Source organism: Pseudorca crassidens, chromosome 15, assembly GCF_039906515.1.
Source record: "Pseudorca crassidens isolate mPseCra1 chromosome 15, mPseCra1.hap1, whole genome shotgun sequence".
NCBI classification, from domain to species: domain Eukaryota; kingdom Metazoa; phylum Chordata; class Mammalia; order Artiodactyla; family Delphinidae; genus Pseudorca; species Pseudorca crassidens.
Window position 1 is genome coordinate 61,852,814 of NC_090310.1, and position 25,866 is coordinate 61,878,679.

General features: G+C 54.1%; 1 protein-coding gene and 1 long non-coding RNA gene across 2 annotated transcripts in view; one reads left to right on the forward strand and one right to left on the reverse strand.

The window, feature by feature from the left end:
• Positions 1 to 1,218: 1,218 nt before the first annotated feature.
• Positions 1,219 to 25,866, reverse strand: part of LOC137207653 (uncharacterized) — a 33,912-nt gene continuing 9,264 nt past the window's right edge. Inside the window, exons 2-3 of the long non-coding RNA XR_010935198.1 lie at positions 6,613 to 6,856; positions 1,219 to 2,387 (exon numbers count right to left, since the gene is read on the reverse strand). This is a non-coding gene — a long non-coding RNA (uncharacterized lncRNA). The remainder of the gene's footprint in view (positions 2,388 to 6,612; positions 6,857 to 25,866) is intronic.
• Positions 10,720 to 25,352, forward strand: SCRT2 (scratch family transcriptional repressor 2). Its single transcript, XM_067707731.1, has 2 exons — positions 10,720 to 11,910; positions 22,663 to 25,352. The coding sequence occupies exons 1-2, from the start codon at positions 11,778 to 11,780 to the stop codon at positions 23,451 to 23,453; spliced, it is 924 nt and encodes a 307-aa protein (XP_067563832.1). The 5' UTR covers positions 10,720 to 11,777; the 3' UTR covers positions 23,454 to 25,352.

A 25,866-nucleotide genomic window follows, 5' to 3' on the forward strand; every position in this document is an offset into this window, starting at 1 on the left:
TACCTCCTCCACCTCCCCCACCCCAGACGGTGACCTTGAACTTCTCCAGGCCACTGAAGTCACAGCTCAGTGCCACTGACAGATGGGGCAGCAGGGGTCCTCACCCCTTCCTCACCACAGCCGGGGAACTGTCCAAGCACGGCTTCCAGGCTTCCTGCATGAACCTTCCAACCATCTCTCACCACTTCCACCTCCACACTGAATGCCTGGCAAGTCCCCTGTGTCCTCTTTCTTCCCCAGCTCCTTTGCATATGCTGCCACCCCCCTTTCTGAGCACCCACAGACCTTGTTAATTCCTACGCATCTGAGAGATCACTTCCTCCGGAGAGACTTCCCTGATCCCTCCGGGCTGGGTGAGGGACATCATGGACTTTCTCCCATCAAAGCATCAAGTCTTTACGTTGTCATTGTCTTTGCTTGTGTCTTGTGAAGGGAGGACTGAGCCTCACACACATCCCTTTGCCTACTGCCCAGCCCAGGTCCTGGCACATTACCAGGCCACTTATTAGGCACTAAGTAAATGTGAGTGAGTGAATGAATGAATAAGTGAATGAATGAGGTGACGACTGGTAAGCTGCCTGTGCTGGATGAAGGGGTTTGGGCCCCCTTTCCCCTGTGCCACAGGCCTCCTACCTCCCAGGCTGTTGGCTCCTGCAGTCCAGGGCCTCTGAGCTCACAAGGGAGGATGATCTGGGACCTCTCTGTGGCTAAAACTTCCCTCCAACCTCTAGGAGGTCAGGCTCAGACCCCTTCCCTCGCATCACCGTGGGAAACACCAACTTCTCCGCTCTGTCACGAGGTAGCCCAGCCGTGGCCCGGAAGTCAGCAGCATCACCTTTTCTCCTTCACTTCCTACATCACCTCCCACCACCTCTACTGGTCCTTCACCTCCTGCAGCACCTGACGGTGGACGACCCAGGAGCTGGCTGTGTGGTCAGCTTCTCCTGGCCTGAAGGACTTCATCTCACCCTCTGCTCCCCTCACAGACCCAGGATAAGGGAGGGAACTTGGAAAGGTGGCAGACAGGCAGCTCATAAAACCTGATGGGCCGGAGTTCCCAGAACTCTTTGATATCTGATGAAGCCTATGGACCCTTTCTCAGAATAATGTTTTTAAATTCATAAAATAAAATATATAGTATTACAAAGGAAACCAATTATATTGAAACAATTATCAAAATATTAAAAACAAATCTGCATTACAGTAATACATGTGCTTCTTTATTATATATTATAACACAAGATTTAGCAAATAACTTGTAATTTTCGAGTCATTATGAGCATATACGGTATTTCAAGATATCTGGAACATCTGTAATGTGACAAGAAAATATCTGTGATTTCTATTAGTGACAATTTACAGGTCCTGCTAATGCCACTATGGTCTGTGGCCTGCATTCATCATTGAAGGAGTGATAAATTTCAGAAAGAGGCTAGTGAAATTAAAGGTGCAATCCTTTTCCTATCCAAGTTAATGGTGGGCCTCCTGAATTCTTTCTATGGTTAGAAGCACCTGTGATGGGGAATGACAAGTACATCTCAAATAAATTAGCACTTCCCTTCCCATATCCTGGCAGACAGCATTAATCAATTACAGCAGTCTGTCACACTGAGCCCAAGCTCAGTTCTAGAATCTATCTCAACACTATGCTTTGGGCTATGGCTACCAACCAAAGTGGGCTCTTGAGCTGTAATCAACTTGCCATTCCTGGGGGCGGGGAAGGGGACAATGCCATCGTCAGCATAAGATTAAAGGAGAAGGGGTAGTAAAATGAGGTTTAGCAACAGTACAGGGAAGGGGCATAAAAACAGAACACTCGATCATAGCTTAATGTATGTCACCAGGGCAAACAGTCACCAAAAAGCTTATGAAATATCTGGACAAGTTATTAGAAGTCCAATATCTAGAGTGAAGAGATGACAGTCCCTTTCTGCTCAGCTCTGCTCATATATTTCTGGAGCTCTGTGTTCCGTTCTGGGCGCTACACTTTCAGAAAAACATCAGAAAACTGGAACAGGGTTCGGGGAAGTAACCACGGATGCGCAGATGTGTGGAAACCATATCCAGTACCACTTATCTGTTCAGACCATGAACATGTAACTGAGACTTTCCTCTGAGTCACGTTGTGCTAGGAGCTGGGAACACCAGTGTGAGCAGCCCCAGGCCCCTGTCCTTGGAGTGAGGACAGTGGAAAGAACTGGGTGTCTGCATACCCGCGAGGGGCCATCCTGCACCAGAAGGTTGGAATCTGTGGTATTCCACTCAGTCTGAGAAAAATATTACTGCTGGAGTTTCCAGACAATGGCATGGGCTGCTGAGTCATCAAGGATCCACGGCAGCAAACGTGCTTGAAGAATCTCCGAGAGGCACAGACATCGGGATGGAGGCTTCATACGCAAAAACAAAACAAAACAAAATTAGGTCAAAGGCCTGGCCAGAGCGAGACATCCCTGCTAATGGGGCCTCAAGGCCAGAGCTCATGCTGCCGACACCAGCCCCGGATGCTGACACCTGGACCTTTGTCCCTGCTGCTTCTGGACACTCAGTGTAGAGGCTGCCACACTCGAGCCAGCACGGCATGGGGTTAGGCTGGGCCACATGACTGCCCCAGCTGCAGAGGAAGCGGGAGATCAGTATGGACTCTCTAGTGGGAGGAGGGGACTCATCAGGCAAGGGTGTTGGAAGGTTCTGGGCAGTTGAAAGGAAGGTCACCTGTCCACTCCAGCCACCAAGGACCGGGTGCTTCTTCTGCGTCTGGCTCTATGCTTGGCACTTTCCTTGGATTGTCTCTGTTAAGCATCTCCTCTCTCCTGAGTGTGTGCTGTGCTTGTCAGTGCCCATTTTACAGATAAGAAAAGCGAGCCTCAGAGAATCCAAGTCATTTGCCCTGTTCTTTTAACTGCTTCACAGAGGTGGGCCAACTGGGGCAGGGGTAATCATTATCACTTCGAAGCCGACCTGGGCAAGTGGGCTCTAAGTTCCACCAGTCCTGGGATCTCTAGGATTCCAGACTGCACCTGCCACAGCAACGCTAGCGTGGATTACCTGTGTCCCAACCAAGCATCTGCTGCATCCTGGACTCTATACAAACGTCATCTCCTCAGAGAGGTCTTCCTTAACCACCCCAACTAAAACAGCCCCACCCCATTCTATCTCTGCCCCATGTCACTTGTCTCCCTGGCATTTTGTAGACAGGAAGCTGGCCTACCTATGTATTTATTATCTGTCGGCACAGTAGGATGGACGTGAGCTGCATGACGGCAGGTCTTTGTCCTGTTCACTGCTGCGTCCCCAGCTCTGAGCACAGTACCTGGCACAGAGTAGGTGCTCAGTAAGTATCTGCAGACTCACTGGTTGTGAGCCTTGGGGCAATTTCTTAACTTCTCTGTACCCATGTGGTCCTTTATAAAATGGGTATCGTCATACTGTCTACCTCCACAAGTGGTCATGAAGATTCCATGAGTTCATGCCGTATCACAGCCAAGCAGACCTTTTAATGAGCCCCTACTGTATGCCAGGCCAGTGGGATTTCACTGCAGAGCCTTGACTGTTAGAGCAATAGGAATCAGAGAGGAGACGCTCCTTTGGGCTGAAAGGTCCAAGAGGTCAATGGGAAGAGAGTGGACTCCAAGCTCAAAATGGCTGACGTTACTGAGCACCAACTGTGTGTGAACTGGCGTCCTAAACACCTCTCTCAATTCCCACCTGCTCTGTGAGGGACGTACCATTAGTATCGGCATCCCCGTTTGACAACTGAAGAAACTGAGGTACAAAGAAGATAGGTAAGTTGCCCAGGGTAGGTAACTCATCAGTAAGTAGCAGAGGAGGGATCTGAAGCCAGGCCATCCATGCTTTTAAGCCCTCTGCTCCCCTACCTCTCTACAGCTGGGGTGAGAAAGAGGGGAGGCTGGGAAGGTGTGCACTGGGGGCATGTGGGTGTTCTGACTCCTCAGGAGTTTGTCCACTCATCTGGGGTCAGGCACAGGTGAATACTGACAACCTCCTGCTTCCATGCACCTGGGCCACCTCTTGGCTTTTTCCTGAATCTGATGGGTCCCAGCTGGTATATGAGCAGAGGCAGGAGCAGGGGGCAGAGCTGGGGGTGCAGAGGGGGGTTGATTCCTCTGCGCCAGGAGCCCTGGGAGCCAGGAAATGCCAACTCTGCAGCTTCCTCAGCCACCTCAGCATCTGTCAGGGATGGTTCTCAGCTTGGCTGGTGGGTAGGAGAGGGAGGCAGGAGAGGCCACGGTGGGGTGAGGGAGCCAGCCTCGATCTGGCAGGCAGGAGCCTGAAAGTTCCAAAGAAGGCACTTGCCTGTTCTGTGCCTCAGTTCCCCCAACTGACAAACAGGGATGGGCAGGGAATGATGCTGATATCCTGAAGGCTGTTCAAGTACAGCGTCTATGTATCGAGGGCTAATTATGCTCCAGGCCTCATAGAGCCCTATTTAGTAGGTGCTATCATTGCCTCAGTTTATAGAGGTGACACAGGCACAGAGAGGTGAAGTGACTTGCCTGAGTTTATACAGCTTGAAGAGGCACAGCTGGGATTAAAACTTGGCTCAGCGTGACCCAGGCCCAAACTCTGAACTACCTCACTTGCTTGAACGTGAAAGGCTGTTTAGCCACTCCATCCCTGAGCCATGCTGGGGGCTTGGCCCAAGTCCCCCTGACTCAGCAGGGAGCCCAGCGATCAGATTCCTGCAACCAGTCCTTTCTAGAGGTTTCAGGGAGCTGCTTAAGGGGTGACCTTGTCAGGGTTCAGGAACTTGGAAGGAAAGACACTTTTATGAGGGAAGGTCAAGGACTGTGGTAGTCAGGGAAGGGACTCAGTTATCCCCCGAAGCAGAGGAAAACCTTGAGGGTTGACAAATTAACTTAAGCTCAAGCCAAAGAGAACCAAGGTGAGTGGGGGGGGGGTCACAAGGAGGTTTTACACTCATTAGTTTATTCATTTATTCAAGATATACATTTATTGAGCACTTATTATTTGCCCAGCACTGTGTAGGTGCTAACGTGTGGCAGTGAATGGAGCAGATATGGGCCCCCACCCCCCACATAAGGGGCATTCAGCCCTGGGGGAGCGGGGGAGGGAGACCCCCTTTGGCACCTTTTCCCCTCTTAGAAAGAGGGATTATATGGTTTAAGGTCGTGGTTTGAATCCTGACACCTAGCTGGGTCTCCTTGAGCAAGTCACCTTAGCTCTCTGAGCTTTGGTTTCCTCATCTGTAAAATGCGGATAGCAGCAGGCCCCACCTCGAAGGTTGTTGTGATGGTTAAATGAGGTAATCCACATAAAGGGTTGGATTCGGCTCCTGGCACATAGTAAGTGCTCAATAAATGTCAGCTAGTATTATTATCATCTGGGACTTTAGTTAATTAATTAATTTATTTTTTTTATTTTTGGCTGTGTCGGGTCTTAGTCGCAGCACATGGGATCTTTTCTTTGCGGCGCCTGGGCCTCTCTCTAGTTGTGGCACGGGCTACAGAGCACGTGGGCTCTGTAGTTTGCGGCACACAGGCTCTCTCGTTGAGGCGCGCGAACTCAATAGTTGTGGCGCACAGGCTTAGTTGTCCCGCGGCCTGTGGGATCTTAGTTCCCTGACCAGATATGGAACCCGCATCCCCTGCATTGGAAGGTGGATTCTTTACCATGGGACCACCAGGGAAGTCCCTCATCTGAGACTTCAGAACATGCTCTTTCCCACCACATATCATCTCTGTCCTGGGCTAGATCTTGGAGTCAAGCAGGGGACCGATGGGAGGAGGGGTTAACTAGGCAAAGAGGGAAGGAAAGCGTGCTCTTGGCAGCAGAAACAGTATATGCAAAGGCCTTGAGGTGGGAGGCTTTGAGGGAACAGAGCAGAAGCTCCGGCAGGGTCTGGAACTCTGACACACCCCCAACCGGCCCCTTCCTGAAGTCTGTCGAGGCTCTAAGTTCCTGAGCCAATGAGGAGGGATCATGGAACGGTTGCCAGAAATCGTGGCCAGGACCCTTGCAGCTGGAGAGGAGGCAGGGTGGCAGAGTGGTGAGAGCACAGCCTCTGGCGCAGACTGTCTGGGTTGGACCCATGGCTCAACACCTACTGGCTGTAGAACCTTGAACAGGTTTCTTAACCTCTCTGGGATCGGTTTCCTCTCCTGAAAATGGGGCTGACAGTACTGTCGAGTCAGAAGGCGAGTGTGAGGACTAACTAAGGCGATATTTGTAAGGTGTGCAGATGAGTACCTGGCGTGCAGCCCAGAGCTGTAAGTGTTTATTAAATGAAGAAAGAAAAACATGTGGTGGCTGTGGGGAGGTGCCTGCCACTCGGACTGCAGTCCCCGACAGCCTCCCACTGCAGCACCCTCTCAATGGGCCACAGTGTCTGAGCTGAGGCCACCCCCTTCCAGGACGCCCCGCTGATGACTGGGCACGGTGGGGAACCAGGGCCTGGACGTTCTGCCCAGCATGAGACTCCTTTGCAGGAAATCTTGGGGCTGGAGCTCCCTGTGGGCTTGGCCAATCCTCCTTCAAGCTGCACCACGGCCTGGGGCTCCTCTTCCCCAATCTCCCTGTCTCCCACCTCTCCTTTCACAGGTGTCAGACCTGCACCCTGGTCTGAAGGCACACCTCTTTTTCTTGCCGGTGTTGTCCCCAGTAAATCTCCCGCACTTCCGTCTCTGTTTTCAAATCTGCTTCCGAGGACCAAAATGACCAGAGAGAGAACACAGCAGCTGTCAGGTTCCAGAGGCCCCCCACAGGGCCTCGGGCAAGTGGTCTCTGAGTTGTGGCGTACAGAGCCGTGAAGAGTCAGTTTCAGGCTTTTCCTACCCTCTTTCCTTTGGCTCAGAAGAGGAGGGCCTGGGGAAATACACTGGAGAAACAGGCAGAGTAAGTGAAGCTTACCAGAGAAAGAGCCCCATCAGCGTGGAGTGGATGCATTTGTGGCCACTCTCCTCCTTGGAATTCATACAGAATCCATTATCGGCTCTGGACAGCAGCTCAGGGACCGTCTTGTCCCATGCCCATTCAACAGACCAGAAAGCTGGAGCCCAGAAGAGGGAGCAGAGATAGCAGAGGCGAGCCTAGAATCAGTCTCCTGACTCCCAGAGCAGTGCTTCCTCCTAACACTATGGAGCAAAGCCTGCACATGTGATGTCTGGTCCCCTCTTTACAGATATGCAGAGTGAGGTTCAGGGCGGCTCCGCCAACGACCTGGGGTTACACGGCACTGAGATTCACACCCAGACACTAGTAGCTGCCCTCCTTAGTGATGGGCAGGGCAGGGTTGAAATCTGAGGGATATCAGAGCAGACTAGGGAGGGCCGAGCCTGCAGCTCTCACCAGCTAAACCCATTATGCCAAGACTGGGACTCCCGGGGAGGCAGGCAGCGGGCCACATAGATGTCAGACCCTCCCCAACTCCTCCGCACAGTAACCATATGGCCTTGAGCCAGTCATCACCCCAGTCTGTCGATCGGGCTGATAACAGAGCTTTCTCCCATGAGGTCATGGTGAGGCTTAGGTGAATGACGAAATGTAAACAAAAAATAGTCAACAATTATCAAGTCAGGTTACTCTGTGTCAGGCACTGCTCTAAACACTTTGCAGATACATTATCATTTAATCATCACTGCAACATTGGAGACAGTTCCTATTAAAATCTCCATGTTACGGACGAGGAAAGGGAGGCACAGAGAATCACAGAGCTGGGAAACGGCAGAGCATGGATTTGAACTGAAAACAGGCTGATTCCAAATCCCTCTATCGAAAGCCCCTGGCAAGGCCAGCTTCTGTGAAGGGTAGACGTTTAGAACAGTGCCAGGCATGCGGAGCCACTGTTGATATAATAATAATTATTGTTGTCGTTGGGGAAATTTGCCATCGGCAATGCTATAAAGTCAGAAGAATGAATATCCTGACATGTTTTACGAAACTTTATCATTTCTCCTCTTCAGAAGTAAGGGAGTCATTTAGTAAGTACTCAAGATAAATGTTTCTTGAACTGAAACATTTTATGGTCTTTAGGAAAACACAAAAAGAAGGTGGAGAAACACCCATAGTTCCACCACCGTTCTTTCACTTTTCTGTGCATGTTCATTTTTACTTTGGTCCATAGTTGTAAACAGGCTGTGAGAGATTTCAAGATTCTGCATCTTTCACCGAATATAATTCCATGAGCTCTTCCCCCAGATGATAATTTTTAATGGCTGCAGAATATTCCATCCAGGGGATGTCTTCTTCACACCCCTCCTCACTGTCTCCAACTTGGGGGTTTTATTCCAGTCTATGATGGTACAGCAAGCATCCCTGGGGAAAAAATTCTTTCCTTATTTGATGTGACTTGGAAAAATGAATTCCTAACAGTGGACTTTCTGAAACCAGTGAGCCGGTGTTGGGGGAGGTTTGGGAGATAGAAGGCCCTCCATGGCGTCCTAGTGCTGAAGCCATGTCAGAAGTTGTGTATTTCATCCATGCTTAAGGACATCCGACCCCGTAGGTATTTTTGAACTTCACCTTCTGGGCTGAGGGTTTCTTCTTATCTGCTAAAGGTGCTGATACCACCTACCAGCTGGAGGTCAGAGACTTGGCATCTGACCTTCAACCTGACACTAGTGAGCTATGGGACCTTGGATACATCACCTCCATCTGTCAGTTCAAGGGGGGATTACCTCTCCACCCTGCCCACCTGGCGAGGGAGAGTCCAGCCCCAGTTCTGTCCCTAGGTCACTGTGGACCCTCAGTGTCCTGTGAAGCTCTCTGGGCTCAGTTTTATCATCTTATGGAAGAGGTAGGAAGGATAGAATCATCGAGCAGGTAGAGGAGTGGAGCTCATGGGCACCGACTTGTCTTATTTACCCCACTGGACTAGGCACCCCTAGGGGACAGAGATCCCAGTACCCAGAACAAACTCAAAAATATGACTACACCACGAATAACTATCAACAACTTCCTCTATGTGAGCAGTGAAAAGTTAATTCTCCAACCAATATGTCCACCTTTTAAGGCTGACTCTCACCCCACAGTCATTCACTCATGATTTATTGAGCACCTTCTGGGTTCTGGCCCTGCCAACTTCCTGACCTCATCTCCTTCCACTCCTTGCTGTTCCCGAACTGGCCCAAGCTCATTTTGCCTCAGAGCCTTTGAACTTGTGAAGCCTCTGCCTGAAGCACTCTTTCCCTGGCTCCTCCCATGGCTGGCTCCATCTCATTACTCACGTCTCTGCTTAGATGTCACCTCTTCCAGGTGACCCTTGCTGGCCACCCTGTCTAGGTACCAGCGCTCTCCATCCCCACCCAGTTTTATGTCCCTTGAATGTCACCTCCAAGGAGATGAGGGACTAGGACTGTCTAGGTCACTACTTACTCCACACAACCCCACAAACGTGTTAGATGAACCCTGGGTGCTCCAGGTGCAACTGTACATATAGAATCCACATGGAATGAGCATGTACTGTATGTCAGGCACCATTCCAAGCCCTTTTGCAAACAGCAACTCTTGTAATGCTCTCAGCAACCCCTGAACTAACAACAATTATTATTCCCATTTTATAACATGGGAAACTGAGGCACAGAGGAGTTGAATAACTTGCCCAAGATCTCATGGCTAGTAAGTAGGGGAGCTGGGATACGCTACTGCAGCTGTTAGAGTACGCCGAGCCAAACACAGGGCAGAGTCACAAAGCTCAGAGGTCAATGGGCAAGCTGGCCCTGCCATGTAGGAAGTCAGGGGCACTTCACAGAGGAAGTGATGCCTCAGCTATGCCCTGAGGACAAGTAGGGGTGCACTAGGGTGAAAGGGAGGGTTCCTCTGAACAGAGGAACCAGTGTGGGGGCCAAGAGAGAGCAGGAAGCCTGCAAGGCTAGAAGTCAGCTTGTGCGGCTGGAGTGGGGAATACTGGGTGTGCCGTGAATCAGAGGGTGTGGGCACCTCAGCCCTCTGTGACTGAGGTTAAAAAAAGTCCCAGAGGGCAAAATATGGGGCAATATGTCTGAGAAGATGGGCAGGGCTCCCCAGATCATTCAGGCCCTTGGCAAGATCAGGGGCCCATATTTCATTCCGAGGTTTCTAAGTGACAACTGAAAGATTGTGTGAGGGCCCAAAAGCCGGGGCGGGGGGTGTCTCTGGGAATTTTTGCTGACTCACTATGGGATCCTGGGCACCTCCATGGCCTCTCTCAGCCTCCATGGGTCTTAGTCTCCCAACTGGTATTGGATGACCCAGTCCCAAAAGCACATACACACTGCATCAGCCTGGCATCCCATAAGCAGAATGCCGTTAACCAATGAGATCTTGGCATTCCTAGAGTCTGATTCCGGGACTGTTGTGCTCTGGACAGCCCATACTTGCTGAGGCCGGCCCACCACCATGGCACTTTGCCAAGCAGCCTCTCTGGTCAGGGGGTTGCATTCTACTGCTCCTTGGTCCTGCCCAGATATGGGAGCTCCCCTAGGTTTTGGCTGGATTTGGGTGGGGGGGGTCTGCTCAGATCCTCCTGGAGACAAAGGAGCTGACCTGCGAAGAGTTCCAGCGGGAGCCCCACTCCCCCTCCCTTCCCCCCTCTCCCTTCCCAGTCCACGTGTCTCTATTGTCTGCTCCCCGCTTCAGGGAAAGACACAGCCTCGGATGTGTCAAAACCACCACCCCCCCGGCAGCAGGGAAATTAATTACTGGACGATTTTCACTTCCTCTTGCAGCGCGCGCCTGAGCTAGGCACCGGAACAGGACTGGCTGAGCGGGGCTGGGCATCGGCGTCGGGCACTTGCTCCCCCCATCAGTTCTGGAAGAAGAAAGTTAAACCCCAAACCCAACAGGGGGCTTCAGTGGGAGATCAAGCTGGGGTGGGGGGATGACTTCCCCTAGTTAAAGCTGAGTGTCCAAACTAGCCCCTTCAAAATTGAGAGACAGGGAGAGGGCTGGAGGCAGGAGGATCGCCACTGGCGAGCTCGCACTCTTTTCTTTGCATTCCCTTCCCTGTCCCCATGTGCCTGAACCCCGCCTGCTCAGACCACTCTACCTCCTCTCCCCTCTCTTTCTCTCTCTGTCTTGCACTTTTCTTTCCCTTTCTTTGCATCCCTGGGGTGCTTTGTTTTTGTGTATCTGGAGCTCTCTTTTTCTCCCGTGGGTGTGTGTGTTGCTACTTCTCTCCATCTCTGCCTTTCTTCTCTCTGTTTCTCTCTTGTGTCTTTTTGTCCTTATCTTGGTCTCTCTGCTCCTATTTCTACCTCTTTCAGTGTGTGTGTCTCCGTTTCTCTGTACGTCTCTGTCTTTCTCTATGTATCTCTTCTCTCTCTCTCCCCCTTGTCTCCCTCCCCCCCTTTCTCCGTCTCTCTGTATCTCTGCGCCTTTCTCACCCTCACTTTCTCCCCTCCTGCCTGCCCGCTGCTCCCTGAGCCTGGCCTGCCCCCACCGCCGCCGGTTCAGGGGAACGTGTGCGGAGCGATTGTCCTGGGGGACATTTGATGGATTAGAGCGCTGAACAGTTCCATTGCTAGGGGACCACCTGATCTCCTCCAGCCTGCGTCCCATATAAAGCCGGCAGCCGGAGTGCTGAGCACAGCTCCAGCGATCGCCTGTCTGCGCGCCGCCGCCGCCAAGCCCGAGCGGGAGCCAGAGCCAGAGCCGGGGCCGCCGCCACCGGTGCCGGCTCCGCTCGGCCGCCCGCCCGCCCGCCCGCTGGGAGCTGTCCAGTGCTGAAACCCCGCACAGCCAGCCAATCGCGCCCGGCTGGCCGCCTGCCCCCACCGGGGCCCCTCGCTAGTGCCCCCGCCGAGCCCCCCGCCAGTCGCACCATGCCCCGCTCCTTCCTGGTAAAGAAGATCAAAGGGGACGGCTTCCAGTGCAGCGGGGTGCCGGCCCCCACCTATCACCCCTTGGAGACCGCCTACGTGCTGCCTGGCGCCCGGGGGCCGCCCGAGGACAACGGTGAGTGGGACCCGGCGGGGGGGTGGGGGAGAAGAGGGGAGGGGAGTTCGGGCCCTCCCCAACTCGGGCCACGAGGAGGGGTGCGCGCGGTAGGGAACCCCGGGAGGAGATGACCCTGGCTGTGTGCGCCCCCCGGGCTTCCCAAGGGCTGGGCGGGCGGGGCACGGGCCAGGTCCGTACAAAGGGAAAGTCGCAGGGTCGGCCCATCCCGCCATCAAGCGCCTGCCCGGACTTTGAAAGTTGTGGCCCTAGATTGGTGCCAGAGTGAGGGGTGGTGAGAGAATGGAGAGAGAGAGGTGCCCATGAAGGGCTAGTGCTGGGGGGCTAATGCATAAGGCAATCTGAGGGTCCCCTCTCCGTGGTTGAGGGAAGGAGGCTGGTTGCCCGAGAGTGCTCCCTTGATGGGGAAGGTAAACCGGCCTGGACTACCAATCCCTGGGGAAATAGGGCTGGTTCCCTGGGGGTGGCTGGGGGCACCCTCTCTCCCTTCAAGCCTACTCCCCCTGGCGATGCCAGACAAGTGTTCTCGGGCCCCTCTCTCGGCAACTCTTTTGTTACCCTCAGCCGCATGCCTGCCAAAGGCTGGGCCTGTCCTGGGGACTGAGAGGAAGAGGGAATTTCTAGGAGGGGTTCCCCCAAAGTGGCTCCTGGTCTCCTGAGCTGCACTCCCTCCCCCTCCAGTTTCTCACTCCCCTCCAGAGCCAGCCCTGCTGTTTTTTGTCAGTCCCCTACCCCCAACACACTCTATTTCTTTTCAGAGCAAGTGCCTTGTAGGGACAAGGGTTTGGGGGACGAGAGGTCATTCAGGCCCAGAAGGGGGTGATCTCTGGAGGGTGTGGAGAAAAATCAGAGATTGCTTCTGTGGACCCCATCCCCCATGAAGGGGATCACAAAGGGGTTCTCCTCTGATGGTCCCCACCAGGACAGGTGTCTGGAGTGGGGGCATCCCTTTGGCAGTAAGAAATCTGACATCACATGTGGCATCAGCTTTGGGGTGTGTGTGTGTGAGAGAGAGAGAGAAAAGGGGAGAGGAGGGGAGAGAAAAAGGAGAGAAGAAAGGACTGAAGAAGAGGGGGGAAGCTGAGATGGCAAAGGCAGGAGGGTGGGAGCTTCTGCCTCAGGGATTTCCAAGCACTTCACCCACATTCCATCACTCTGCCAAGCCAGGTAGCAAGAGGGCGCTGGGTAAAAGGCTCTGTGACCTCATCAAGGTCAAAGAAATTAGGGAGTGATCAGGGATACAGCTACAGCCCCTCATCTCCTGGCCTCCCCCAGATCCCCAAGAGAATCAACCTCCCTTTTTCTTTGCCCACATGTCTCATATTCTACTGTCCTCTTTTCTTGACCCCAGGACCTCTTGGGGTTGAGGACTGAAGCCCAGGGATATGGCTGGGCTTATCTGAGTGCTGGCAGGACAGAGGGTAGACCTGGGCCATGCCAGGGCTGGGGACCTGGGTAGAAATGGAAATGGCTGCAAGCCTGGGATGTGGATCCCTTGGGGAACTGACACAAAGCCCTGGGCTTCTGCCCGCCGAGTCCCCCTTGGTCCTGTCCCAGGCCAGCTGAGAATACCTAGAGAAGCCCAGAGAATGTCTCATGCACAGCCAAAACTGCAGACTGTTCCTCAGGAGGGAGGCAGGAACGCCTTGCCTTGAATTCAGTCCAAAAAAGCTTTGAAAGGAGCCCCTGAGTGAATGGTGGGAAGCAGGGTAAGGGCAAAGCCATCAGCAGGGATGTTCTACCAGCTTTGATACCCTAGAACCATCCCTGTCCTTGGCCCTTTCCCCAAAGGGCTCCAGACCAGCTCCCTCTGGGGAATCCTGAGGCTGTCCTGATAGTCTGATATGTGGTCTGGAACTCTTGGGAGGCCTGGGCTTTAGATCTCTGACTTGCTCTGTGACCTTGGGCAAGTGCCTTCCCTTCTCTGGTCCTCTGCCTCCTCAGCAGTGAAAGAGTTTGGATGGCATGATCTAAGTATCCTTCCAACTTTGACAAGCTCAGCTTCTGTGAAGGTCAAGTTTGGGTTGGGAGGCAGAGGAGATGACTGGATGTGGGTCTAAGAGAATGCAGGGGGCCATTGTCAGGGTTTCTGTAGGGCTCCATTTACCATCTGATGTCTGGCTGAGGGTGGCAGAGTTTCTGAGGCCAGGCGTTTTTCTTGGCTTCAGTCTCTGCAAGCTGCCCCATGCTGAGGACAGGCACCCTGACCTGGGTGCCCTGGCAGTGTCTGCAGTAAATGGTTAGTGTCGGAGACCAGGGGGTGACCCTTCAAGCTCTGGTATGGCCAGGGAACACAGGGTCTGCCTTGTTCTGTTATCGGGGGCCTCTTCCACCCCTGGGGTGTGGCCAGATTGGGAAGTGAAGGCTCCCTCACTGCACGGGTGGGTAGGGGTGCTGGGGGTCCTCAGAGAGCCTGCCGGCTCCTAGCGGTCCGTTGTCTCCGTTCTGCCGGAAATAACCTTGCTGAGCATTTGAGGGAAGTGTGAAAAATTGCTGAGCTGACGTTTTTCTCTCTCAGCGTGTGTAAGTGTGCTGGGTAAACAAGGAGAAAGGGGGGGGAGGTGAGGAGAGTGAGGGAGAGAAGGGGGGAGAGGAGAAAGGAGGGAGGGAAGGGGGAGGGCCTGGGGCTGGAGATAGTTCCAGTTATTAGAAAGATCCTCTTACAAGCCATCCCTGCAGGGTCAGGATGAGACTGGTGGGAGGGGAATCTGGGGAAGGGAGCCTATGAATGTGGAGGTCAGGGGAACCACAGGCTCCTAACTGATGAAGATGCAGGACCCCAAATTAAAGCGTGTACCCCCAGCTCAGGGAAAGGCTGGGAGTGCTGGAGAATTCCTGGAGGACTCCTCCTCCTACACACACTCACACACCCACACACACACACACACAAACACACACACACACACACACCAGCAACGCTCTTCTTTGCTTCCTTACTCCCTTCCTTCTCAGCCTCCATGGGCTGGCCAGAGGGTGTGGCAGGTGCATCTGGTCTCCAGCCTCCCCCTGAATGCACAGAACCCCTAAATAGGGAAGGAGAAGCCCCACAAATGGGGAAGCTTCCAGGTCTCTCTGCGGAGCTCCCCGAAGAAGGGAGAGCAGATCTAATTCCGCCGTCCTCTCCAGTGCGAGGCCTCCTCCTCTCCTCCTGCGTCCTCCACTGCTTTCTGCCTCCACGGAGCCTTCCCTTCCCCTCCTCTCCCTTGGGTGATTCCGAGAACAGATTCCATCTCTCGGTGAGATGCCAACTCACATCCTCCTAACCCTGTCAGAACCTCACCCTCCACCTCTACGAAGCCCGCCCCTTCCCAGGCCTAGGCCCCCATCCCGGGGAATGCTAGGGATTCGGCCACCTCAGTGTAGGCTGCTGCCCATCCCTCTGCATAGCAGTGGTCTCCATGGACCGGTGGACGTCTACCTCTCCTCACACCCTAACTCTGAAGTCCAGCTGGATGCCAGGTCCTCCTTCCTCTGCACCCCCACCCCATCCTGCCCCCATAACTCCTTCAGAGTGCATCTGACCCAGGCAGATGAGGGATCAATGCCAATCCAATAACGCACTTGTCTGCCCTCTGCAGCTACATTAAGCCTCCCCAGCAGCTGAGGAAGCGCTCCTACTTCTGCCCATAGGCTTATCTAGTGACCACATTATACCAGCACCCGCTTCTGCTTACCCCCTCTGATGGCTCCGGGGAGTCGCTCCAGGCCAGGCCTGGGAACCTGGCTGAAAGTCCCCAACTGCCACACATCTACCCCACACTTCAGAAAGCCCATTTGGGGAGCAGGGATGCAAAAGGGTAGCCCCAATCCCTTGGCAGATGGAGCCCAGAGATGGCTGAGGAGGTACCCAAGGACACACAGCAGGCCCATATGCGTGTTCTACCCCGGGCATCTTGGTCTTGGTCCAGGTCCAATGTCAAGATCAGAGACATGTCAGAGGTCCAGGTTCAAAGTCCATGTCCAACGTCCAGTCCAATGTCCAGGTCCAATGTCCATGTCCAATCTTAGGTCTAGGACAAGGTCTAAAGTCTAGGTCCAAGGTCAATGTCCCAGGTTACAGGTCCACTCCAAAATTCAGAACAAATCCATGTCCAAGTTCAAGTTTCAATCCATGTCCGGGTCAACGTTCAGTCTCCAGGATCAGGATCCAGATCCAATTTCTAGTCCAAGGTCATGTCCAGGTCTATTCTCAAGGCTGGCTGGTTCACGTCTTAGAGCCACCATCAGCTTTCTCTGTGGCTCTGAACTAATCTTCCCTTACCCGAGCCCCAGTTTCTCTCTTATGAAAAGAAGCAGTCAAACTTGATCTCTTTCAGCTCTGACCTTCTAGGGACCCAAAAAATCTGATTTTCCTAAGAATTAGTCACTGGGAATGCGGAACAACAGGGTCCACGTGGGATACTGAATCTGGGGCCCCTGGTCCCCCCTAAAGCCTGGGGTCACAAGGGGGACATGAGGGGCCCAGACGGAGTGTCCACTCTTCAGACAGTCTCAGTTTGTGGCTTCTGAGAGAGGACAGGAGAGTACATCAAGTCCCTGTGGCAGCACAGCAATTTATACATCCCCATCTCTCACTCACACACACACACGCACACACACACACACACAGTGGGCAAATGGCAGTGAGAGCAGAGTGCTGAGGAAGGTTAGCTTCAACTGCCAGAGGCAAACCTGAGGCCAGAGAGATTACTTGCCCGAGATGACAAGGGCATAAATGGCAGACCGCATCACCCCTCCCTGGGGTCCTTCATCTACATGTTCCAGGGATCCCCACAGCCTGGAGGCCCTCTGGGGGGCATGCAAGACGCTGCTGAGAGAGACGAGCCCCCCAGAACTCTTGGCCTCCTTCCAGCTGTGGGCTCCCCTGGGATGAAGTGTCCACTGCCAGCCTTTGGCTAGGAAGGGAAGTTGGCATGGGCACCTTCTGGGGCACAGAGAGGGTAGGGCAGAAAAGCAGGGGGTCTGGAGAGACAATGTGCATTATGCATGACAGCCAGCCCCGAGGAGGCCCAGAAAGGGCCCCAGAGACACCCTGCAGGGAGCAGGAGGCTGCTCCACCAACCAGTGCTGGGCAACTCCAGACCCGTAGCCACCATGCCTATCTCCACAACCCCTTAAAAAATCTTTCCTATTGATTCCCGCAGAGCTGTGGACCTCCCTGTGGGCCACGGGAATTGGGTCACAGTCAGGAAAAAGCAGAATATGGGGGATTTCAGGAGGGAGGGATGGTGGGGAGGGGCCCTGGAATCCTCTCAACACTCCCTGGGTCTGAGTCAGTGGGCACGAGCCCCGCACCCTACAGCCCTGGTTATGTTGGGCCAGACCTCACTCTGCCCACCACTCATCTGGACTCAGGGACCCCCCCCCTCCCCAGTGGGCAGGTGTACCAGCTGCCAGGCCCTTGGAGGAGGTGGGTGTCATTTCTGGTCCAGTGCCCAGGGAACCGCTAACAAAGATGCTATAATAAGGGGAGGGGGAGGTACCAGCCCCTTTGCCCAGCTCTGTGAGCAGACAGGAGAAACTATTTTTATCCTGCTTTGCTGCTGACAGACCTGGCTTTCTGCTCAGCTGGCTGGAGCTGATTCTCGAGGCCCGAGGCCCTGGCACAGCAAGACACAGCTCTAAATAAACTCGTGCAGCAGCCCCTCCAGCCCCCCACCTAGCAGGGCCTGGCCCTCCTCAGGAAAGTGGGCCACCTGGGAAGCTGGCCCGTTACTAGGCCCCTCTCTTCTTCTGCTCATCTTGAGACAGGGAAGTGGGATTTGGGCTGGAAATTCCCTGGAGGAAGTTTGCAACACTGGGAATCTGAGAGAGACTGGGAGAAAGAACACTGGCCTGGGAGTCAGGAGGCCAGCCTAGCTCTGGTGTGAACTTGCTTTGTGATCTGGTAAAGTCTCCTCTCTGGGCTTCAGCTTCCGTAGAACTAGGGCACCGGGGCAAGTGACCACCACATTCCCTTAGACACAACTAATGTGCATAAAACACCAAGCAGGGTGCCTTGTACACAGTAAGTGCTCAATAAGTGTTTGTTAGTCATTACTTTTATTGATCATTTACAAAGACTTACAAAGGGCTGGTGCATTTTCTAGAAGAATAGCTTCTCCCCACCCCCAATTCCCCATCATCCCATCAGACACAGGCCAGCTGGGTGGTAGTATTTGAAGAAACCCACCACCCTTTCCTCCCACCAATTGAAAATCTTCCCTCCCCTAGCAGGTCTCCATGCCTGCTCAGGGGTTTTGGAAAAAAACACAGACTCTGGAGGGTTTTGAGTCTTACTCCTCCTCCAGTGACCTTGGCAACTCCTCTCCCCTCTCTGGGCCTCTGGGCTTGGCGCACTGCCTGGCACACGGAGAGGGCGCAGGGGTAGCTGGAAGCAGTAGGAGCAGAAGTACTTCTCAGAGATGCCCCCACCCTCATCCCAAGGGGTCAGACAATTGGAAGAGACAATGTCTGCAAAGCACCCAGCACCTGATTTCTCATAAAATTCCCTTGCAGAATTTTTTTTCCCTTGCAGAATTTTTAAAAAATGTATTCTGGACCTTCAGTCTAAAATATCAAGACTTTTGAGTAGGGAAAACCAAAAGTCATTCTCAGGTGACATGTACATGACATCTCTACATCTCCGAAGTGTTTCTAAGCCTTCCCTATAGCCCCACGTCACAGGAGTAGCTCTGTTCCCTATCCCTCAAATGGGCCACTGGAGCCCAGAGAGGCCTTGTGACTTGCCCATGGTCACACAGCTGGAGTATGAGTAAAAGAGCCAGGATGAGAGCCAAGTCTCTTCTCTCTGAGTCCCGGGGCCTCCCTGCCTCTATCTGGACCCAAACAAGAGAGGCCTCTCTCACCCTGTTGGCTGGGGGACCAGCAGCTCAGCCTTCTACAGTCACCTGTAAGGCAGAGGAAGGCACCCAAAACTTGTCTGAGTTCCACGCACGGAGTCAGAAGAGCATTGCCTATAGTGTCCTAAAGGATTCTCCAGGGTTGAGGCCCAGAGAGGTGAGGTTGTTTGCCCAAGGTCACACAGCAGCCTAAGATACCCATGTGTGTCCCTTTCACTCTCTAGCAGATTAGAAGGATATCACTAGGAGATGTAGTGACAATAATAATGACAATAAAATTGAGAGGCTACTGTGTGCTAGGCATTGTACTAAGTATTTTACACCATTAATTCATTCAATCCTATTATGAGTTCCTTTATACAGATGTGGCACAAAAAGGTTAAATAACCTGCCCGAGGTCACATAGGTAGGGAAAGGTCTGTGGATCTGAGAATGAGGTGGAGTTGACGGGGGTTGGGGGATGGGGGACAGGACAATGGGCATCATTGAGGGGTCTATTCAGCCACGACGCAAAGAGTGTTTTTAGAGCATCCCAGTCAACCTTCTTCTGGTAGAGGCAGAGTCCAGAAAGGTTAAGCAACCTGACCAAGGTCACAAAGTAAGTTAGAACCACCTCTGCCAACATGACCACATAAATTCTCATACAACCCTCCACTCCCACCCCACAACCCATGCCAAACTCCGCAGCTGCTGGCCATCATGTCTGGCCCCACAGTTCCCGTCTGGAAGGCAATTTCACATCCGTCCCTAAGCTGAGGAGGAGCCTTTGTTTGAGGCGCCCCTATTTCTACAATATATAGAAATTCCAAGCGACAAGAGAAAGGTGCTGCAGTACTACAGGCCACCACCAGAGGGAACCACGGAAAGAGGGCCCTGCTGCAGCGAGGACTGCCCGGTCCACTGAGCTCCTACCAACGTGGGTCACCAGAATTTTTCTCACCAGACCATGAACCAGAAATTACACATCTTGGGTGAGGAAACAGTGGCCCAGGTTGGAGCTGCAAAATGTGTCTGTGCAGTTGCCAAGAAAACTGCAGCACAGAAACCCATCCGGGGAGATTTGTTATTATTATTCATAATAACAGCCAACATGTGCCAGGCACTGGGTTGGAATCCTGTCTCTCAGTTACTAGCTGTGCAACCTCGGGCACGTTACCTAACTACCTTATGCCTCAGTTTCCTCATCTGTAAGATGGTACCAACCTCAGAGTCATGAGGGTGGGATGCATTCGTGTGTAGAGCTTTTAAATAGTATCTGATATATAAGTGCTCCAGGAGTGTTGGTTATTATTTGTTCACTTTTCACTTATTGTTTGCTTATTCACGGACTCTGCACTGCAAACTGTATGAGTTAGGTGCTTTTATTTTCCCCCATTTCACAGCTGGGGAAACAGAGGCACAGAGAGGTCAGTTTGTCCAAGATCACACAACTGGGAATAGTAAAACTGGAACCCAATCCAGGTAGTCTGGTGCCAAAATTGTGCTCTTAACCAATATGCCATCCTTCCTTAATAACAGCACATGCAAGGCACTGGCCACATGATCAGTGACCCCCCCCAAATGCATTCTATACTATCCCCATACCCAGAGAAAGGAGCAGAGATGCAGAAAGATGCACAACTTGCTCCAGGTCACCCAGCTACAATCAGTGTCGGGAATCAAGTTGTCCCAAGACCAAGGAGACAGAATGGTCTATGGCAGACCCTGCTGGGCCGGGGATTGAGGCTGGCCTGGCAAATCTTTATCTCCCATTCACCACCCGTTTCACAAATACTTATCAAGTGTCCACTAGCTGGGGCACTGGGGATAGGAGGTGAACAACCCAGCCATGGCCCCTTCCTCAGGGACCTCCCAGCATGTGGAAAACAGAAGGAGCAGTGCAGTGGGTTCCAACTCTTGTTCCACCACTACCACTTGAGCAAGTGGTAGTGGTGGAACAAGTACCACTACCACTCTGAACCTCAGTACAAGAGTGGTACCACTTGAGCAAGTGGTACCACTACCACTTGAGCAAGTACCACCTGAGCAAGCAAGTACCACTACCACTCTGAACCTCAGTTTTCCTTATCTGTAACACAGGTATTTTTGCGATGATTCAGCGAGGTGATGGGAGTGAAGTACTTTGCACAGAGCCTGGCACTTAGGAAGTGCTCTGTAAATATCAGCTAGTATTACCATTATCATCAGTAATTACAACAGGAAGAAATACAGAAGGAGAAAGAGGGAGTCTGGGTATGCCCAACAGGTATTCAACTCAGTCTGAAACAATACTCCCTGAACATTTTGGGGCTTTAGTACCAGGCCTGATTCCTGGAGTGGGAGGTAGGGGTACCTCCAGACCAAAGGAGGGGAAGATGGGGTGCTGAGAGGCTGAGCACCCCCCATTATAAAGCTGCCACCACCAGTGCCCTCTCTGCATCTGACTACAGTGCCCCTCCCTACTGAGTCCTCCACCCCCGCAATCCCCAATCATCTCTGTGTTCAGAGGACCCTGTGTGGGCAGCTGAAGGGACAGAGGGAAAGAAAGGGTACACCATTGCCTTCCAGGTTGGGGGACAGTCTGCACACAGACTTCACCCTGTGACCATCCCAAAGTGCCCTATGAGAGGCAAAAGCGCGAAGGCTGAATCAGGCAGGCTGTTTAAGGGGACGAAAGCTCTGAATCCACTTCCCTGCTTACAACAGAAACTCTCCTGGGAGCCCAGGCCCCAGGGGCTTCAAGGAGGGTGCTGGGACCACACAAGGCCCAGGGAAGCAGAGACAAATCAGGGTGGCCCCTGCCCTTGGAAAGCCCCTGTTGAATGCCCTGGCCCACCCACCACCAGTCACTGGATCCCAAAATGGAAAGGATTTCTGGTCCAACTCTAGAGAGGAGCGAGGGGTGGGGGGTGGGGGGGCGGGAACGAATCTCACGGGGGAACTCCAGAAGGCTTCTAGTGGACCAGGGAGCAAAGCAGGCTTGGGAGCAAGTACGAGGAAGTTCCCTTCTTGGAGCATCTACATGCCACATACGTGACCTCTTTTAAATCCCCCAGCAACCCTGGGAGGTGGGTCTAACAGGATTGTGATCCTTTCATACAACATATATTCTTTGCACACCTCCTTTGAGCCAGGCACACAGATCCCATCCGGGAAGCTCACAGCCTGGTGGGGGAGGCAGACAATTAAATAATCCTCAGTGAAGTCGCTTTTTCAAGCAAGTAAAAAGCATAATTATAATAGCTAACATTTATATAGCAATTCCTGTGTGTTCTCTCTCTCTCTTTCTCAGTTTCCTTATATGTAAAATGGGGATTATAACAGGATCTACTTCATAGGGTCTGTGATGATTGAATGAGTTAACATGTGTAAAGCATGGCGGCAGAGCTTGGCGCACGGGAAGTGCTTAATTCATCATTCTCATCACTTTACTCAGTCCTTCCAAAGACCCTGGGAAGGAGTGTCCGATCATAAGCTCCATTTTGCAGATGAGGAAACTGAGATTCAGGTAAGTCCTAGGACTGGAACCGGCAGAATGTTGCTGGAATAAAGAAAGCCTGGACTTTAGCGTCAGGCTGCCAAGGTTTGGATCCTGGCTCCATCAATTACTAGTTGTGGGCTTAGACTATACGCCTCAGTTTCTCTATCTGTAAAGTGGGTGCAATAATAATACCTTCCTTGCGTGGCTGTGAGCATTTGACAGTCAACACAAAGCCAGTAGAACTTGACCTCACCGCACTCCACGAGGGTGGGGTGGGGTGATTTTTATTGCGGCCCACGGAGGAAGGATCCGAACTCGGCAGCCTGACCCCCAGAGCACAGGCGCAGGACAGCGACTGCTATCGTACAAGCAGCCGTCACTTCCCTACAGCGGCCACGTGGACGCCTCCCAGGCGCCTCACCTTCCCCGCTTCCGTCTCGCCCCCTCCAGGTTACGCCCCGCACTGCCTGCCCCCCAGCAGCTACGATGCGGACCAGAAGCCGGGCCTGGACCTGGGGCCGGCGGAGCCCGCGTACCCGCCGGCGGCGCCGGAGGAGTACAGCGACCCCGAGAGCCCGCAGTCCAGCCTGTCGGCGCGCTACTTCCGCGGGGAGGCGGCCGTGACCGACAGCTACTCCATGGACGCCTTCTTCATCTCGGACGGGCGCTCGCGCCGGCGGCGCGGCGGGGGCGGCGGGGATGCCGGGGGCGCGGGGGACGCCGGAAGCGCTGGGGGACGCGCGGGACGCGCGGGGACGCCGGCGGGCGGCGGGCACCGGCACGCGTGCGCCGAGTGCGGCAAGACGTACGCTACGTCGTCGAACCTGAGCCGCCACAAGCAGACGCACCGCAGCCTGGACAGCCAGCTGGCGCGCAAGTGCCCGACGTGCGGCAAGGCTTACGTGTCCATGCCTGCGCTGGCCATGCACGTGCTCACGCACAACCTGCGCCACAAGTGCGGCGTGTGCGGCAAGGCCTTCTCGCGGCCCTGGCTTCTGCAGGGCCACATGCGCTCTCACACGGGCGAGAAGCCATTCGGCTGCGCGCACTGCGGCAAGGCCTTCGCCGACCGCTCCAACCTGCGCGCGCACATGCAGACGCACTCGGCCTTCAAGCACTACCGCTGCCGCCAGTGTGACAAGACCTTCGCGCTCAAGTCCTACCTCCACAAGCACTGCGAGGCCGCCTGCGTCAAGGGGGCCGAGCCGCCCCCGCCACCCCCCGCCGGCCTCGCCAGCTGAGCCTCCCGACATTCCCGGGCCCCCCCCCCACCTGCGCCCTCAGCGTCCCCCAGCTGCGTTCCCCTGCCCACGCCCCTCGTGGGGACCCTGCTCCCAGACCGGAACTTTTCTCTCCACCCCTAACCCAGAACTTGCTTCCGGCACTGACTTCCCCAGTACATCCCGACCCACATCGTCCTTACCGGCTACCAAGATTCGGACCTTGACCCCTTGTCCACGCCCTCAAGGCTCCCAACTCAGGCACCAGGTCCGCACCTTTCCCGGGCCCTAGAGCCGGAATTTTCTCCCCCCTTCCCCCCCCCCCCAGACTCTGCACCTCTCCCCTTCTAACTTGCAGATCTTTCCTCTCATTTCTGAGCTGAGTCTCAGACCGGTTCTCTACTGGAGCCCCCAATGTAAGGCCTAAACCCCCTTTGACTCACGCCTGCAGTGGATGCCCCATCCACACCAGGACACAGGCCTGAGGGATCTAATCTTCACTCCTCTTGGAGTCCCCACTCTGTCCCTGATCCCCTCCTCACCTCAGCTTTAGGTCCAGCCATTCACACACCACCACCCCACCTTCTTCATCCTCGGGGGGCCTTCTCACCCATCCCCACCCCTACTCTCTCCAGATCCCTCATTCCACTAGCAGCTCTCACCCCTCTGAGTTCACCTGACCTGGGGCAGACTTGAGGGGCAGTTCAGGGCCCTGCCCCCTAATGTAGCCCCTCTCTCACCCCAGGACAGCCTCTCCCCAGATTCTCTGAGCACTTTCCCCACCCACAGGACTACAGGTACCCCTCCTTACTCGTTGGGGTGAGGTCTGGGGCACCTCACAAATGCCCTTCTCCCCATCCAGCTGGGCCTCTCCAGTTTATTTGTGTATTTATTGATTTATCTATTTATTATTCTATTTAATCTCTTGGCCTCACCAGGGATGGTCTGGCTTTCCCAGCTGGACTGGGAGGTCAGGGAGCCAAGCAAGGAGAGGGGCAGCAAAGGCCATAGAGGGCTGCCCGCCACCCCAACACACCCCATTTCAGGGAGTGAGGGAGAAGCCCCACCCTCATCAGAGCCTGAACTTGCTGGGGAAGGGGGCGCGAGAATGGGAGGGATAGCCTGATGACCCTCAACTGGGGGATGGGGGACATCAGGAGGCCCAGTCATGGGGCAGGTCCTCATCCTCCTGAGCCTTCTATTCCCACTCCAGGGAGACCGGAGGGAGGAGCCTCCTCGATATGTTTCCTATTTATTCCTCTTCTCGAGGGACCCCAGGTTCCAGGGACCGACTGAGCCCCGGACCCGCTGGGGCCTCCGGCCCGGTCCGCTCCACGGGAGGAGCGCTCCCTCCCGGCCACGTCTATGCAACTCTCCCGGGCAGAGGGGCCGGGGCTGCCAGCTGCCCCCATTGGCCGCCACTACCTCCCCCGCCGCGCTTCTGCATGCCCGGGCGAGGACCGAAGCACACACCTCCACGCTCGCGGACCCTGGCCCCCTCTGCTTTAAGCACACGCCTCTGCCCCATCTCTAGGCGCTCAGCTCGGGGCAGGAGTCCCGGACTCTCGGACCCTCCCCCTCTCCCCTGAGCCGCGAAGGAGGGTGGAGGCTGGAGGGGCCCCTGGAGCAGGGGCACTTCTCTAGGGCTTCTCCGCTCCAGGCCCACCCGGGGAAGCGAGGCGGCAGGGATGCGGAAAGGGAGAGGGGTTTCAGAATCAATTACGAAGGGTGTTGATCCTGTAAATAGGAACTTCCGACAGCAATAATTTTCCATGCATGCTAAGCCTTTTGGCCATATTTTGTATGAGCGCTTGGCGCTCTCCCTCCCTCCTCCTCCCCCGTCTCCTACCCCAGACCCCCATCCCTTCCTCACCTCCAGCAGTATTACCTGTAAGGCAATTCAGGGATATTAAAGGGACTTTGGCCACTCACCAGTGCCTCTAGACCTTGTGATGGGGACGGGTTTGGGCGGGGGGCATCTGAGAGGCAGCCAGATTTTTTTCCACTCAATTTCCCTCCCTGTAGTCTGACCAGCCTGTAGCTGCCACCAGCAGTCACACAGTTCCAGGGGTCCCTTGACATCCACGAGGTCCCAGGCATCCTCAGTCCTAAACAGTCCTCAAATACTGGGGTTGCGAACTGAAAGGGTTCAAGACCCAGGTTAATAACATAAGGGAATGAAGCACGTCGCCCTAAGACATTAGGGGACGGTTGTGCCTGTGACTGACAGGAAACAGCGGGTCTCACCTTAAAGAACTGCAATTCAAATTAACTGCACCTGCCAAACAAATATAACCGTGGGTCAGATTGGTCCCGACAGCCAGTTTACAACCCCTATATCCTTCCCCACTTCACCCTCTGCTGCTCTGGGTGTGGGGGTTCTGGCCAGCCCTAGTGGTCATACAAGCAGCAAGTACATGCATGCAAAAAGGTT